Source organism: Calliphora vicina, chromosome 3 (genome assembly GCF_958450345.1).
Source record: "Calliphora vicina chromosome 3, idCalVici1.1, whole genome shotgun sequence".
In the NCBI taxonomy this organism is placed as follows: Eukaryota; Metazoa; Arthropoda; class Insecta; order Diptera; family Calliphoridae; genus Calliphora; species Calliphora vicina.
The window spans coordinates 106,285,605-106,302,609 of record NC_088782.1 but is presented as its reverse complement, the minus strand read 5'-3'; the positions used below and the strand labels follow the sequence as shown (position 1 = coordinate 106,302,609).

The window sequence follows — 17,005 nt, the reverse complement described above, 5'->3', positions numbered from 1 at the left end:
AGGTGGTGGCAGTAATACAAAAACAACAATTGGTATTACCAAAAACGTAAAAAATGTGTATTAAGCTTAATATAGTGTGTACAATTAAATAGTAGGGGCTTGACTTATTTATGTAAAAATAAAGATTTTGTTAATTATCTTAGAATATTTAGATGTTGAAATATAAAAACAAGCTTTGACAGACTCTAGAACCAAAACAAGCGAAAAAATTTAACCAGCTATTTGACTGAATCCACCCTAAACGAATTCGCCTTGTATCATCAAACTGAAAAAAATATTGCCAGATTGTTTAACTCATCAAGCTCAACTGGCTACCTCAAACACAATACACACATACACCATGTATTTCTTATAGGACTGATTGGTTTGAAGACCCCCCTTTTATCACTACAAAAAAAAACCATTAAAAAATCCTTTTGCCAATATGAGCGACTCACGACGTGAGCAGCGCAGTCATGAGCCGGATGAAGTTACCAGATTGGCAAAATAACTCAAAAATATTCGAATAACTAAATAATACCATTTACCCCGCTTAAATGTTTTTTAAAATTCCTATTTGGGCAGAATTTAATTAAAAGAAATGTTTAATTAATCTAATATTTATTAATCTAGGTTATACCAAATATTAAGAATGGAAGAATAAAGTTGTATAATTGAGTTACACAAATAAATTGCGTATAAACCAATGACTCAGTAAAATTTCAGTTTTTTTTCGTTATATTAATAAAGTAAAATAAAAAAAGTTCAATTTCGTAAAATTATAAAACAAACATATTAAATATTTGCTATCACGTTTCTTTTAGATAAATGCGAAATACCAAAGCTGAGAATTATAAATTTAAATGGAAATTATTACTTTTTAATGAAATAAAATCATGTTTTTTTAATTTTTAATTAAGAAAATCCTGCAATAAATTAAAAATTCGATTTCTCAAAACTTTTCTTCACAAATTGCATTTATCTGGCAAGCTTGTAAATATGCCGACACGTCATAACCGTTTCATAACTTCCCCTCTTACGATTTGTTGTCATTTTTTCTAGTCATGACATTTCTCCCCTTTTTCTTAACCGTTTCATTTGACAGTTTATTAAAACGAAAAAAATTAGGAAAATATATTGGACAGCCGATAAATTTTTTGCATATTTTTAAAGAAAAATTAATAAAAAAAATACTGTAAAAGTATAGAAACTAAGGAGAATTATATTTCAATCACAACTAAATAACTAATATTAAGAAAACATGGGTTAGTAAAAAAATATTCTAATTAAAAGAAACATAATCGGAAAATACACAAACACAACATAAAAAGTGACGTAGTGAGTCAACATTTTGGCAAAAAAGGATAAATATGTTGTTTTCTTGTTTTTCTATCCCAATTAACAGGAGGAGTACTAAGTTATTTTCGTGGTTTACTGGGATCTCGTGAAATGCGTATATTGATTCTGGGCTTAGATGGTGCTGGCAAAACAACAATATTGTATAGACTACAAGTGGGAGAAGTGGTGACCACTATACCAACCATAGGTTTTAATGTGGAACAGGTGACATATAAAAATTTAAAATTCCAAGTATGGGATTTGGGTGGACAAACAAGTATAAGGTATGAAAAACACAATTAATAAGGAATTACATGAAATACAATGAAAGTTTTTTTGGTTTAGACCCTACTGGCGTTGTTATTATAGCAACACAGATGCTATAATATATGTGGTAGACTCCGCAGATCGTGATAGAATAGGCATTTCCAAAGATGAGCTTTTATACATGTTAAGGGTAAGTTGGAAATGTAATGTGATTTGTTAAATAAGAAGGATTTATTTATTTGGGCACTTTGTAGGAAGAAGAACTTGCCGGTGCCGTTTTGGTAGTATTAGCCAACAAACAAGATATGGAAGGCTGTATGACTGTGGCTGAAGTACATCATGCTTTAGGCTTGGAGAATCTAAAAAATCGTACTTTCCAAATATTCAAAACATCTGCGACCAAGGGTGAAGGTCTTGACCAAGCTATGGATTGGCTTTCCAATACTTTACAAAGTCGTAAATAGTCGTATTTACTTAACCTACTACATCTTTTCCTCCCATACAACCCTAAAAAAATACCAATACCTTTCGTATTCAATTATGTCAAAGAAATATTTTATTTGTTTAATTTCTATCCCCCCCCCTACTGAACGATTCCTTCTTTTTTGTTTGTAATTTTAAGTAATTATAAATATGCAATTAAAAACAAAAAAATCATAAACAAGTTTATAAACAAACCTATTTGTCTTGTGTCATTTCTGTTATAGCGAAACAGATACATGAAGAAAGCTCTAACCACTCTTTTTTATCCTCCCCTTTTAAGATTTTAGTATGTCATAGAATTTTTTTTATACTTAAATTTAGTAAACAAAACAAAATAATACAATAAATGTAATATTAGAGTAATTATAAAAAGCTATGCAAGGGTTTTCATGGAGTAATTATCTTATACGTTTAGGTTACTCTAGTGTTTTTAAGCAAACAGAATGTATGTATGTTTTCTATATAATTAAAGACAATTTTCAGTATGAATTTCTAATCAATTGATAGATAAGAATTTCTTTAAAATTGCTGAATGTAAAAAGTCTTCGTAGCAGATTTTTTAAAGGCAGTGAGTCTTGTAGTATTAATGTTCTTATCTTATGGAAAATTAAACATTATTCTGGTTTTTGTCCATATTTTGTTCCACAATTAATATTGCGTTATAAATACATATTGACGAGGATGTCGTAAATGAGTTCTACAAAACTTTCATCTGAATAAATACTATCAGATGATTCCACATAAAATTGCCTTATTTTCGAAATCAAAATTAAAACGGTTCTTTTTACATTTAATTGTTTAATTAAATCAATAAGAAATCTTTTCAGGAAAGCAAAAAACTTTCACTTTAAGCGAAAGCCATGTAAAAATAACATCAATCAAGTATGTGATGCAAATCGATCGAATTCTAAACGATCGATTTGGAATAGAGTGATGAATGATACGTATTTTGGAATTTCCTTCCTTATAATAGCTTTGCACTAAACATTTTTAAGAAATATTTAAATCGACTTTACGTACCTTTATTTTAATAAAAGAAAAAGGATTCTCATTGGTATATTTTCTGATGGAAATGTGTGGAAAAAAATCCAATTTTAAAACTTATAGGGCCATTCGATTTTCTTATTTCTCAAACGCAGAAATTATGTTCGTCGCAATTTTTAAAGTAAATCTGGATCGTTATAGTTAGCGGTATCGATATAGCCATGTCCTCCTGTTGAAATCAACTTTCCGTAGCCCTTAGATAACTTACAAACATGATTTATACATCAATATATCCGCTATAGTCACAGTCGAATGATAACTGTGGAACCAATAGAGATATATGAAAATAGTTTGGTAAGTTAATGACAAAAAATAAGGCAGTTTATCTCAAATTTTTGTTAGCGTAACGACAATTTGTTGAGTTAAGACAGACTTGTCGCAAATGAGTATGCATATCACTCACAAGAGTCTAATACCATATTTTTTTCTTTTTATTTCGATTTACCCATGTTTCTATATCCTATCTGAGTGAAAATTTAATATATATTTTGTTATTGTAACAAAATACATTTAAAATTTTCACTCAAAGTACTCGTCTGAGATATAGAAACTGGTATTTAGCTTTGTTTTATTTGATTGTTGAAGCAACATCTGTTGCCATACTAATGTACACATTTTAAGGTTGCCGATTACTTACTTTTACCACACTCTCCAAAAACTTTATATTTATAAAACTTAACTTTCTTAATTATTGTAAGCACTTCATTAAATGATAAATAAACATATAATTTTATTTTGATGTGCACTAATAAGTCCACACAGTTAAAAAATAACAAAAATATCATTGAATTCCTTCCATTCTTATAAACTAGGCATTTTACAATACCCTTCACCACTCAGGCGCACCAAAACGCCTTACACGCTTCTCCTGCGTATCCAAGTCCATGCGTATCTTTTGTCTCATATAGAATATGGGACAATCACGATTGGAACATAATACTTCCTCATGCAATGATCCCTGACATCTTTGGCATTCCGTCCATAAACGTGAAAATTTCTCTTCCATCTGTCGCTTGGCCACCACTTCTTTCATATACAATTCACCTATTTTAGGTTCACAGTGTGGACATAATGGCTCATTTTCATAGCCTTTAGGCATTAGTGTTTTACAGCCCAAACAGGAAGATTTTTTCGTCATAAAACCCGCCAGACCGCCAACTTTAGAGGTCACCACAGTGCGTGTACGTGTATGTTCGCCCTCTAGAATGTTTATGAAATAAAAGTATTAAATAGATTATGTATAGTTTTAATTATAATGCACTTACTTAATAAAATGGATTCAGCTTTATCTCCTAAAATTGGTTCGAATATTCTTAATAGTGGCTTGGATAATTGTTGTTCCAAATAATAATTTGCGTCTATGGGTACACTGTTCTCTAGCACGTATAATGGATCTTCGGCTTTAGCATAGGCTGGAGTATTTTTGGCTGCCGCACATATAACATAGGGAACACGATCTCCCAATTTTGGCGCTGTACCAGGATCTCTTTTCTTCATTTTTGCCGCCAACTCAACATGAGCCTGTTTGGCAGCATAATCTGTTTTGGCCAATTCCTTTGTTATAACCAACTGTGAAATGTCAATGCGATTACACAACAAATCGGATATAACTTGTTTAACATATTCAACAGCGCCATCGGGATTTCTTTCGATGAGTAGTTTTTGCAAGCAAGTGTTCATTAGATTTGCTACCAAAGGAGAGTTATCACGACGCACTGTCTCAATTCCCTTACAATCCATTTTGTCATAGGTTTCTGGCCTTGTAAAGTAAAGGCCAGCATATCTTTTCTTATTAATTAGCAAATAGGGATAGTAAACCTTTTCGAATTCGAGTTTTATTGGACTAACAAATTTCGCCGACACCAATTCAGCAGCTTCTTTTCCCAATTCCATACTTTTCTCAAGGGATTTAACGCCGAAATTTACCATTACTGAATCTGTATCACCATAAATGACCACAGCATCATTTTCATAGCCATTGGCACGTGTATAATGGGATTCTACTTCGTTTTTAGTCAGTTCAATCATGGTGCGCCCGTACGAGGTTACCGATCCAGAAATTTCCAAACAAGGCAGCTTACCTACTTGGGCTCCGGTAAAACCATATACAGAATTGGCAGAGATTTTCAAAGCTAATTGACGACCATCTAAAACTTTACGTTTAAAGGGATCTGTTTCAACTTTTAAATCATTTTTGGCACGTTTACGAGCCCCCAGCAAAGATTCCAAAATTTCTGGTAGTAAACCTCTGCGCACCGAGGCTTTAACAAAAGTATTATTTGAGGGTGTTTTCTCGAAATCATTGTCACTCAATCCCAATTTATCTTTCATGCCCGGTTGTAATAGTGTTGTGTAACATAGATTATGAGCCATCATTATACTGGGATATAGAGAAGCAAAATCGAGAGTTGATATGGGGTCAGCATAGTAGCCACGTTTGGGTTCAATAACTGTGGCCCCCTCATACTGTTCATCCGAGCCTTGAGATGTATATGAAGGCATAATGAAACCTTTTGTTTTGGCTTTACGCAGCAATTGAGACAAAACTTTAATCTGTTGGCCTCTAGTAAGCAGAGATTCTAAGGTAACACCAGTAACCCTGGCCATTTCCATATAATTCACAATTGACATAAGTTTATCGAGGAGTCTCAGCGGCAGATATGCATCCTTAAGGCAATACATAGCTAAACGTCTGCGTGTTTGCTCATCGCCATTCTGCAAATCAGTGATGATGCTGTGATGAACATCATCTTTTTGTTCTTGTAAAAATTGGTAACTCACTGCATTCAAAGTATAAGATCTTAACTTGTAATCTCTCAGCAAGACAAAAAGTAAATCAAATGGCACTCTACCCTCAAAATTGACATACTTATTTTCTCGACGGCCCATTTGTTTGGACTGCAAAACCTGTTCTTTTATAACAGAGCGTATATTTTTAATTCTACCCAAATATTCAAAGTTTTTAACCTTTAAATGGGCTGCTCTATTTAGCAGATATGGAATGTCAAAATTATTTATATTATATCCCGTTAAAATGTCTGGATCCACTTCACGCACAAAACTGGACCATTTATCTAGTAGTTCTTTTTCGGTATCGAAACATAAAACCTGGCTGCCCACTATAGGCGCACAGACTTTCAAAGTAAATACATTGCGTATAAATGGCTCCGGGTCACCTTGTCTTATTACCATATTAGCGATCTGTATAACAGGATCCATTTTAGGCTCGGGAAATATGCCCTTGCGTCCAGCGCATTCAATGTCAAAAGACAAAATACGAAAAGGAGCCACTTTACTCCATTCACCTTCGGGTTCGTGCGATATAAATTTATCAAAGGCCACATCTACTTCCAACTGGCAACGACTTTCGGGCAATGGTTTGGAATTGCGACCTCTTTTGCGCCAACTTCCGGGCGGCAATTCAATCCAATTACAGCCCACTACTGCACAGTCCACCATGAAACGTATATCAAAATCTATGTTATTCTCAAATGTACGGCAGTCTTGAAAATCAAATTCATTATAAATAACTTCTTTTTTCAACAATCTGGAAGCTGCTGCCACAAACTTTGGCATAGACAGGGTTATTTTTATATACCTTTGTTTCTCATCACCCTGATAACCATAAATATTTAAACGTTCTATTAATTCCACACTTAAAACAGCCTCCTGCACATTGTCTTTGTTACCGCCGCGCATATCCGCTAAAACTTTTCTATCCAAGGCAGCCCTCAAGTCGTAGCAATGTTTTTGTTCAAAACCTTTGGGAGCAGCCAAATAGAAATACGGACAAAAGCCATGAACATGACAACACACTGAATTGCCCTCCATGGTTATGCCATACATGCGTATAATTGGCACTGGACCCAAACGTGCACCCGGCATGCCGGGCAAGGGGGCACCTAAATAATTTTCAATATCTATTTGTTGAAAAATCAAAGGATCAGTTTCACAATCCAATTCAGGTGGATCCACACGAGACCATTTCACAGAGGTTTGTTGATTTTCTGGACCATCGCCCATTAGTTGGGTCATGTCCATGTCATCGTTGTTAAAATCTACCTCAAAGCCACCAGCCATATCATCATCTTCGTCATCGTAATTTCTAAAAAATTTGAGTATTAAGTCTATTCCCATGCAATATAATATTTTTTTAGCTTACCTTGGTTTTTTAGCCTGGCCATTTGAAGTCCCATTTGTGGTACCAGCTGCTGCTCCAACTTTTCGTTTGTTAGCAAAGTTACTCATTTTGTTTTATTTTAAAGTGCTTAAAAAATATATACGGTTGGCAAATTTTTAGAACATTTCTTCGTAGTTTGTTTTATCTTTAAAATACTTTTCTATAACAAACGCTAAAATGTAAAAATGTTTTTTGCGCGGTCAAACCAGAGAAGCAAGCCGATTGAAAATTTTCGGCGGCGGCTGAAATCCAAAAATTTTCAGCGGCGGCGGCTCAGCTGGTTTGCGCCGATGTTTTTATCGGCTTAAAAAAAAAATCAGCTGCGCCGAATTAAAGCATAAAAAACGTAAATACAAACGTCATTCTCGGAGAAGAAAAATAAATAAGCTTAAACAAAACGTAAAAAACAATGTTTTATTCATTTAACAATTAATAAATAAAAATAAACATAAAATTAAAGAGATCGTAGTACTTTTGATTGGCACAGTCTGGATTTTAATAGGAAAATTACTTAATATTTAGTATTGGCTCTACCAAATGGTTGTTATCGTGCACAAATAGTTGTCTCTTTACGGTAAAGGGATTTAGTCGGCTTCTCTTGGCGGTTATACATGCCCCAGCTACAGAAAATGCTTCCTCTGATGATGCGGAAGTGGCAGGAATCCCAAAACAAAAATTTGCCAATTTGGATAAGTTGGGATAATACTTAAAACAAAAGATATCTTATCAAAAATTGAACTGTTAAAGGTTTTAAAATAATACTAACCTCTTCATTTTTTTTCCACCATTCTAAACATTCCAAATCTTCCTGTGGTGCATCAAAGTATGTTTTTATTTCCCGTGAGATGTTGGAATGGCTTGTTGTTTGCGTGCTGGTTGATGCCACAAAATCTAACATTTCCTTTCGAAGTTGGGATATCTTCTGTAATTGAAAGTGTTTGAATACATGAAGATTATAGAAACTTACATATGAATTTATATGTTTTTTTACTCACCGGTTTTTTTTTTGAAGGTCCGGGTTGTTCAACAATATGCTCAACGGGAGCTGGGGGATTGTCATTTAATATTTTTAATAATTCTTTATAAATTAAATCTTCTTTTGTGATATAGAGGCCTTCGGTGTACTCAACATCTAAAACTTGGTTTAAATCCATTTGGCTGTTCTTTGGAATTTTTTTTAACCAATTGTCCAAAATTGGCCAGTTACGTTGGCACGGATCCAGCAACGCGGCGACAACATGAATTTTTTTTATTTTAAAACGTTTGTTAAAGTTTTCTTTCGTAAAGTTGTATAACGAAATCATTATTCCAAATTCAGCCACGCTTTCATTATTTTCGAGCTGGCTTAAAATATTTTCGTAAAAAAATATTGCACTGCAAATTGTTGGATAACTTCGGCCTTGTAAATATGTGGTGGCTTTTTCAAAAATTGCCAAGAATTCCATAAACCCCTTAATAAGCTTCTTCTCCATTTCATTAAATATAAAAGCTTCCTTACCCGCTTTAATTAAGGCAATATTTATAGCATTGAAATTTTTAGAGAAACTTCGGAACATGTAAAGAAGAGTATTCCAACGGGTATCGTTGGAATTTTTTAAGGTGGTGGATCCTTCCTCTTGTAGCTTTTCAATTGACAATCCAAACTCCTCCTCTAATTGCAATGACTCCGCAATTTCATTGCTTTGTAGAAGCATATCAATTAAACTATCGTCCTTATAGTCTTTTTGAATTGAAGCCAACTCCTCTGTGGCATATGATAATTTTTTATACACTTCTTTAAGTTTTTTCACTGTTTGTTTAATTGCTTCAAATTCGTAGTGCTCAAGAATGTCGTGGACCAAGAAGCGATGTAGAGAGTGCGCCATGCACTCGTATCGCAATATGTTAGATATTTTTAAACCCGATATTATATTGGATCCTCCATCGCTTACTGCATGAATGACCCTATCATTTATTTTAAATTTACTTAATGTTGATGTTACTGTATCGGCAATACGTGAGCCGGTATGGGGGTGGGAAAAACATTCTGTTGTTAGTGAAGCTGAAACCATTTCAAACTTTTTGCAATAATGAACCTTTATGTTTATGTATGCATTTTTTTTGTAATTGTCTGTCCACAAATCTAACACTATCGAAATTTGTTTTGGAGCATCATTCAAAATAGTTTTAACTATGCCTAAGTAGACTTCATATACATCCTGCAACGCTGTAGTGGCTATAGTTCGGCTTCTGGGAAATTCCAGTTCTGGCTTTAAATGAGATATATATTTTTGAAACCCTTTCCTTTCAACTATGTTGAATGCCTGCAGATCCGAACAACACATTTCTGCGATTCTTCTAGCATTGGCAAATTTTTCATCCTCTTTTTTTTTATTCTTACTTGAAGATGATCCTGAAAGAGCTTCAGTGGTTTTTTTTAAACTAATTTCTGAATTCTTTGTTTTTAATTCAATTTCGTGTACGCTTCTTAGGTGCGTAATGTGGTTGGAAGTTGAGGTGGATACGGCGAAACTATATATAGCATTCATTTTTATCAAAAACGTAAAAATGACTATAAAAATGAACTTACCCTTTTAAAGTTGTATGCTCCATTTCGAAACATAATTTGCAGAAACGGTATTTTTCAAAAATTGACTTCCCGCGGAGGGTCAAAGTGCCAAAATAGTCCCAGACTATTGACCCTGTTCCTCTTCTCTCGCTGAGAACAATTTTGGCCACTTCCTTCGCAGCTTTGTTGCGCCGTAGAATTTGTTGGTATTCACCGACTTGATGATCGGCATAATTTTGAATAAGGGGGATATCATCATCAGAGCTGCCCTCCAAGACTTCATCCTCAGTTCGGAAAGATTGGGCACCGAGTATTTCAGCCTCATTAATTGTTTCGGAACTGGCTAGTTCCGTATTTTGTCTCTTGTCGTTTTTTAATTTAAAATAACTATTTATTTTTCGACTCATTATTAATTTTATTTAAATTTTCACTTTTATTTAAATTTTCACTTTTCACAACGTTGAATTTGAATTTTAAACTTTTAATAAAAAATCTATAACCGATTCTATATAACCGATTGCTTTTAATAATCAGTATTCGGATTTATATAATAATGTAACCGGCAAACAGTGTTGTATTTTGGGACGATTATTGTAAAAAAGTTACATTCATAAAACTATGTATATTTAAGTTTTTTTTTAAAATCGGCTCGAAATTAAGCCGCCGCTCAGCCGAGTAAATCGGCGGCGGCGTGGCTTGTTGGAAAAAATCAGCTAGCCGGCTAGCCGCCAGTCGCGCCGTTACGGCTTGCATCTCTGGGTCAAACTTGCGAAATTGTTGCTTTGTAACAACTCTGTTTTTATAGAAAACATATGTTTTTTTGGAGAATTCGTAAAAGGTGGTGTTAGTTCTACAAAAACAGCAAATGTCAAAAACCAAAAATCAAAATCAATGCATTAAGACCCTGTATTGAATCAGGCAAATACGCATGAATCTCTTACAAATATAAATTTAATATATCGATTGTAAATATCGATATGGAACTAAAATTTTACTCATATCAGTTATATGTTGCAAAAATCATACTATACTTCCGAAAATCATATTATTGCTAACAAATATTGACATCTAGATAAATTTTGTGAATATAGGATTTTAAAATTGTATTTCAGTCTAGAATCAATTTTCTAAAAATAATTTTCCTTTAAAGTTTTAATTAATAACAATTTTAAAATATTTTATACTAACATTTTAAATTAACGGTTTGCTGTTATAATACCTTAATTCTGTTATAATTTAAATAAACGTTTATTCGTAAAGTTAGCAACACTATTCATAATAAGCTCCATCTTGCGTTATTTTTATCAACTAAATAAAATGTCATTAAAATTCTAATGTCACCACACACAACTGTCATGTTAAGAAAATTTACTGCTTTGAGAAAAAGTTTTTCTTCGGGGCGATAAAAAAACTATAATTTTTGTGAAAAAATCAACACAAATCTATAGAAAAACATTGATAAATAGTCGCAGACGTGTGACAAAAGTGCAAACTGTAGTTAAGATCAAAAATCATTAAACACAAAAATGTTTTAAAGTGAGAAAATCGTAAAAAAAATCGTGCAAGGGTACGTAATAAATAAAAAAGAGGAGGTGGGTGAATCACCACTTGCACCATAAAATATCCTCTAAACGAGTTACAAAAAAAAAAGTTTTTTTTTGTGACTATTGAATAATCAAAACGGAGAAAACTTAAAAAATCGTAAAAAGCAATAAAATGTTTAAGAAACCGCAAAACATGTATCAAAGTGCTTGCAATGCAGCGACGACCGGGTCTTGTGCCCCCAACACAGAGGCAGAACGCGAAGCCGAACGGCAGGGTGCCTTAATGGCTCAACAGCCACCAAGTGCACCCATAGAACCTGACTACAGTGGTTTTGACATTGTCAAAGCCACTCAGTATGGGGCTACAGCAAGAGTCAAAGAATTAGTGGAATCCGGCTGGGATGTTAATCAGCCGGACAGTGAAACGGTCACTTTATTGCATTGGGCAGCAATCAATAATCGCCGTGATATTATAAAATATTTTTTGGAAAAAGGTGCTGTAGTTGATGCATTGGGTGGTGAACTTAATGCTACACCTCTGCATTGGGCCACAAGACAAGGTCATTTGGGTGCTGTTGTTCTCCTAATGGCTGCCGGAGCTGATCCGCGTATACGCGATGCGGAGGGTTGCTCCTGCATACATATTGCAGCTCAGTTTGCACACACAGCATTGGTGGCGTATTTCATAGCCAAAGGTGTTGATCCAGATTTACAGGATCGTGGTGGTATGACGGCATTAATGTGGGCTGCTTGGAAGGTAAGCGGTTAACGAATTTCAATATAATTTTTAAATAATTTGTGTGAGATTTACATAGTGAAAAATTCCAATAAATAATTTTTTAAAATGACACGGTTCGTTGTGAAATTGATATCGAGTATTTAAATGAAATCCTTAAAAGTACATTTATTAAGGTGGCTCAAATTGTATGCATGTATAAAAAATAAGCAAGAATTCTAAGCAACTTTGACCTAGAAACAATAGCTCTAAATGGATTTTGGCCATGCGGAAATTTAAAAAAAAGTTTCTAAAATGTTTGGTATAATCATTTCCACTCATATTCACCTTTAAATTAAATTCAAAAATGTCAAATTAGTTATAAAAGTTATACTTCTTTCAGTTCAATAATTGAATCATCAAATAAAGATAAACTTCTTTAAGTTTCTTTCTGTTTAATAATTAAATCCTCAAATAGACTTGAAAAGAGTCTGCGGCAAAATGTGTTAATTTAAAATGTAAACAAGATTCATAAAGGTCTTATTTAATTATATTCTCAATCACCATCTAAACATTAATTTGAGTCATTTGTGTGAACCGAATTTTTCTATTCTAACATAATTTCTATCCGTAGTTGATGGTTGCAAAAGAGTTATTGAAGATGGAGTGGACAACGAATCCCTCATTACTTTTAATAAATTGAAAACTATTGAATTCTATAAAAATTTTCAACAAAAAATTACTCACATAAATTTTATTATTTTTTTCCATATTTTTATATTAAAAATGTTCTCTTTTGGGGGGATTTGCTTTTTTCACCCCCCTGGCTCTGTGTGTCATAATATGGAAAATACTTAGATAAATACATTCACACAAATATAATACAACTTTTTAGATTACTACTTCACAAATCAACATGCACTTTAACTTTAACACTTTTTCTAGGTATGTGCTTTAGATCCCGTACGTTTACTTCTAACCCTCGGTGCTAATCCCGCCATGGTTGACTATACACATGGCAATACCGCCTTACACTGGGCTATATTGGCACGTAATGCCACAGCGATTAATACTTTAGTCTTAAAATCCAAAGCTTCCTTAGATGTGCCCAATTTACGGGGCGAAACGCCACTAACAATGCTCGAGTCGCAATCCGGTGCCGTTTGGATAAGTGCAAAAGTTATGGAACGCATTAAGGATGCCTCGTTGTCGTCGCAGCAACGAAGATCTCTGATAACACGTGTCAAACATGACAAACGCTTGCGTTGGTGGTCAATGGTAGCATGCCCCTTTACTGCCTTCTATTTGGCCGGTGTTATATTCACCTTAAACACTCTGTACATTATAAAGTTCTTTTTACTGGGTTGTCTCTATGCCGTATTTCATACTTTAGGGAAGGCATTATTTGATGATCACTTAATGGCTTTGCTGCCACTCAGTGTGTATTGTGCTACGAAAGCCTGGTTTTATATCACATGGTTTGTGTACATTGTCGATGTGGTATCGTTTGGTACAACGGTTCTGTTTTTAATATGTTCCGGCGGGTTATGGGTATGTTTTCTTAAGTCTTGGAAGGGTGATCCGGGCATTATACAACCAACACAGGAACAAAGATTTAAGGTTTGTATATGTAATTTATTTTAATAATTAAAAGTTATTTAATTTTCGTTTTCTTTTATTTAATAGACCATTGTGGAATTATCAGAACGTGGTGGCATTGGCTTTGAACCCTCCTCATTTTGTTCTGGCTGTTTAGTTAGACGTCCTATACGTTCAAAACATTGCAGTGTTTGCGATCGTTGTGTGGCCCGTTTTGATCACCATTGCCCCTGGGTTGGCAATTGTATTGGCTTAAAGAATCATACCTACTTTATGGGTTTTCTCTGGATGCTTTTGGTTATGTGCGGTTGGATGGTTTACGGTGGCTCTTTCTATTATATGAACAGTTGTAATGTTAATTTTAATGGTGAGTAATAACAGATTAGAACAAGTAACAAAGTTGAATACGTTATCATGTATTTTTTTTAGATCACTCTGATATATTGATTAGATAATAAACCTTAAATCATGAATTCCTATTCGATGTATTTAATGGAAGATAATTTTGTTGTGATATTTTTAGTTTGTACCAAAAGTAATGGCCTTACACCGCTTTTACGTATACGTTTCGACACAGAATCACCTCCTAATCCCCGTTAACACGAAGTCTGGTTATCGATTAAAATTATTTTTGTATGAAAACTGTCAGTATAACTATTAGCTTACACATAACCAGACTTCCTGTTAATGGGGGTAAGTCGGTTTGACGATATTGAGTTAAATGTTGTTAATTAACATATCATTAAGAAACAGTTCACAAAATTCGTTCCAAATGAAAATGTTTCTCTATAGAAATGTTTGTGATCAACAACTGAATTTATTTATAGAAATTTTTGTTATCAAAAATTGGATTTAACAGCATTGTTGTCTAAATATTTTTTTAACCGATAACTGGTTTTTTTCTACTATAGTATTGTTTTTTTTTATATATATTTATTTTCGATCGATCACTGGGTTTTTTGTATATAAAAATCTTGCAATCGATCGATAACAGCAGTTTTTCTCAATCTTGTTTTCGATCGATAACTGCAGTTTTTTTTATAGAAAATCTTGCTATCGTTCGATAACTGCAATTTTTATATAGAAAATCTTGTTATAAAACAAAAACTGAAGTTTTTCTATACAAAATCTTATTATCAATCAAAAACTGAAGGTTTTCTATAGAAAATCTTGCTATCGTTCGATTACTGCAGTTTTTTTTTATAGCACTTTGCCTAAAGAAAATCTAGTTATCGAACGATACTTGCAATTTTTCAATAGAAATTCTTGTTATCGAACGATATAGTAAAATCTTGTTATCGATTGATAACTGCAATTTTTCTTAAGAAAATCTTGTTATCGATCGATAACTGCAGTTTGCCTAACGAAAATCTAGTTATCGAACGATACTTGCAATTTTTTAATAGAAAATTCTTGTTATCGAACAACTTTTTCAGTATAAAATCTTGGCGATAAATAGCTGCAGTTTTTTTTATAGAAAATCTATATTTGTGGTCGACAACGGGATGTTTTTAATAGAAAATCTTGTAATCGATCTATAACTGGGTTTTTTTTATGGAAAATCAATCTATAACTGACGATTTTTTTTATTGAAAATCTACTTTATGATCGATTTTCTATATAAACACGTTATTATCCATCTATAGAAAATCTTATTATTGATCGCTAACTGCAGTTTTTCTATAGAAAATCTTGTTATCCATCGATAACTGTAGTTTTTCGATAGAAAATTTTGTTATCGTTCGATAACTGCGGTTTTTCTGTAGAAAATCTTGTCATCAATCGATAACTCCCCTTTTTATACAGAAAATCTTGTAATCAATTAATAACAGCAGGTATTTTTTCATAGAAAATCTTGTTATCGATAGATAACTGCAGTTTTTTTTTAGAAAATCTTTTTTTTTTACCGACTATCCGAAAATATGCCACTCTTCATTAGTTGTTAAATTACTTTAAATATTTTTATATGCAACAAATTTTTAATTCACCCATTATTCTAATAATTTACATAAAGATTTTCTTGCCGCATTACGTGCCATTGGTGATTGTAATGCTTGGATTGGCTGGGTTATGGCCAACGCTCTGCTACACATGTCCTGGGTCATACTACTCACCATTTGTCAAACATATCAAGTTATATGTTTAGGCATGACCACAAACGAACGCATGAATCGAGGAAGATATCGACATTTCCAGGCACGCAATGGTCAATCGCCTTTTACACGTGGTGCTTTCAATAACATGGTCGATTTCTTGGAGTGTACATGTTTCGGTTTGCTAAAACCGAAACGTATCGATTGGATGAACTACTATGATTATGATGTGCAGGCTAATAAGACTATAGAACATGAACCATTGCTGCGCAATGGTGAGGAATCGTCGGCGGCTTCGCATAATTTTCAGTATGTGTAGGACAAGTCGAATCGGGATGCGATGACGCGCAATGCACCCATAGCTAATGTTTAAATCAAAGAAAACCACATTAAACCAAGGTAATATTGAGTTATTTATATAATTTTTTATTTTTATTTTTTATTTTTTACAAAGTATGTATTAGTTATCATATAGTTTATAATTTTAGGCTTACTGTATTAGGTGTACGTATTTGTATTTATTTCTCTACTACTATAAACTAAACTTTAACTATAAAATAACAACAAACCAACAAAGCTTTTTTTTATACAAAAAAATATATAAGTATTTATTTAGAGAGTATTAATTAATATGTGCTAATATTTTCCATATTTTTTTTATTTTATTTTTTTTTAAGTGCTGCTCAAGTTTTTTTTTTGTTTTTGTATACTTACATATTTAGGAAGAAAAGCCATATTTTTATGTTGTAAATGTAATTTAAACCACCTTATAAAACAAACATATGATGAATTCAATATTAAGCGAAAGAAAGAAACATTAAGAATACAAAATAAATTTTTTTGTAAACAAATTAAAATTATTAAAAAGAAATAAACGTCATCGCAAACCGATTCTTTGTACTTAGTATATAGAAAATATGTTAAAATAATTTTGTAGCATTATGTAACATTTGCAAAATATTTTCTATAACTGTGTTACCTTTTTTCCAACACTTCCTCTTTATTATTATAGAAATTGATAAACAAAAGACATGTAAATTATTTTCTTTTTAGTTTTTAAGTAAACCATTAATAAGATTGCAAAACCTAAAACATAATTCTTTGCGTAATGAATAAATCGTTAAACATAAATTTGTTTGTAGAACACAACAAAAAGCTACTTAAATAGGAATTGTTTTTTAATTGCCACGTTAATAAATCGAAAGAACAAAGAAG

General features: G+C 32.9%; 3 protein-coding genes across 3 annotated transcripts; 2 read left to right on the top strand and 1 right to left on the bottom strand.

Moving 5' to 3' along the window:
- The first annotated feature begins 1,083 nt into the window (after positions 1 to 1,083).
- Positions 1,084 to 2,261, top strand: Arl1 (ADP ribosylation factor-like 1). The gene is made up of 4 exons (XM_065504790.1): positions 1,084 to 1,244; positions 1,385 to 1,601; positions 1,663 to 1,774; positions 1,839 to 2,261. Exons 1-4 carry the CDS (start codon positions 1,241 to 1,243, stop codon positions 2,046 to 2,048), a joined length of 543 nt encoding a protein of 180 aa, XP_065360862.1. The 5' UTR covers positions 1,084 to 1,240; the 3' UTR covers positions 2,049 to 2,261.
- Positions 2,262 to 3,791: 1,530 nt separating this feature from the next.
- On the bottom strand, positions 3,792 to 7,467 carry DNApol-delta (DNA polymerase delta). Its single transcript, XM_065502731.1, has 3 exons — positions 7,274 to 7,467; positions 4,377 to 7,216; positions 3,792 to 4,311 (listed from the first exon to the last, which is right to left on the bottom strand). The coding sequence occupies exons 1-3, from the start codon at positions 7,357 to 7,359 to the stop codon at positions 3,941 to 3,943; spliced, it is 3,297 nt and encodes a 1,098-aa protein (XP_065358803.1). The 5' UTR covers positions 7,360 to 7,467; the 3' UTR covers positions 3,792 to 3,940.
- Positions 7,468 to 11,185: 3,718 nt separating this feature from the next.
- On the top strand, positions 11,186 to 16,597 carry Hip14 (palmitoyltransferase Hip14). Its single transcript, XM_065505164.1, has 4 exons — positions 11,186 to 12,140; positions 13,044 to 13,718; positions 13,785 to 14,064; positions 15,712 to 16,597. Exons 1-4 carry the CDS (start codon positions 11,556 to 11,558, stop codon positions 16,107 to 16,109), a joined length of 1,938 nt encoding a protein of 645 aa, XP_065361236.1. The 5' UTR covers positions 11,186 to 11,555; the 3' UTR covers positions 16,110 to 16,597.
- The last annotated feature ends 408 nt before the right edge of the window (positions 16,598 to 17,005 follow it).

Excerpts from the sequence above, each read along its gene's own strand:
- Arl1 (XM_065504790.1), top strand. Across the intron at positions 1,602-1,662 it reads GGTGGACAAACAAGTATAAG|ACCCTACTGGCGTTGTTATT; the intron begins GTATGAAAAACA and ends TTTTTGGTTTAG. Across the intron at positions 1,775-1,838 it reads AGCTTTTATACATGTTAAGG|GAAGAAGAACTTGCCGGTGC; the intron begins GTAAGTTGGAAA and ends GGCACTTTGTAG.
- DNApol-delta (XM_065502731.1), bottom strand. The coding sequence starts at position 7,359 with ATGAGTAACTTTGCTAACAAACGAAAAGTTGGAGCAGCAGCTGGTACC. Across the intron at positions 7,217-7,273 it reads GGCCAGGCTAAAAAACCAAG|AAATTACGATGACGAAGATG; the intron begins GTAAGCTAAAAA and ends CAAATTTTTTAG. Across the intron at positions 4,312-4,376 it reads AGCTGAATCCATTTTATTAA|AGGGCGAACATACACGTACA; the intron begins GTAAGTGCATTA and ends TAAACATTCTAG.
- Hip14 (XM_065505164.1), top strand. The coding sequence starts at position 11,556 with ATGTTTAAGAAACCGCAAAACATGTATCAAAGTGCTTGCAATGCAGCG. Across the intron at positions 12,141-13,043 it reads TAATGTGGGCTGCTTGGAAG|GTATGTGCTTTAGATCCCGT; the intron begins GTAAGCGGTTAA and ends CACTTTTTCTAG. Across the intron at positions 14,065-15,711 it reads TTGTAATGTTAATTTTAATG|ATTTTCTTGCCGCATTACGT; the intron begins GTGAGTAATAAC and ends ATTTACATAAAG.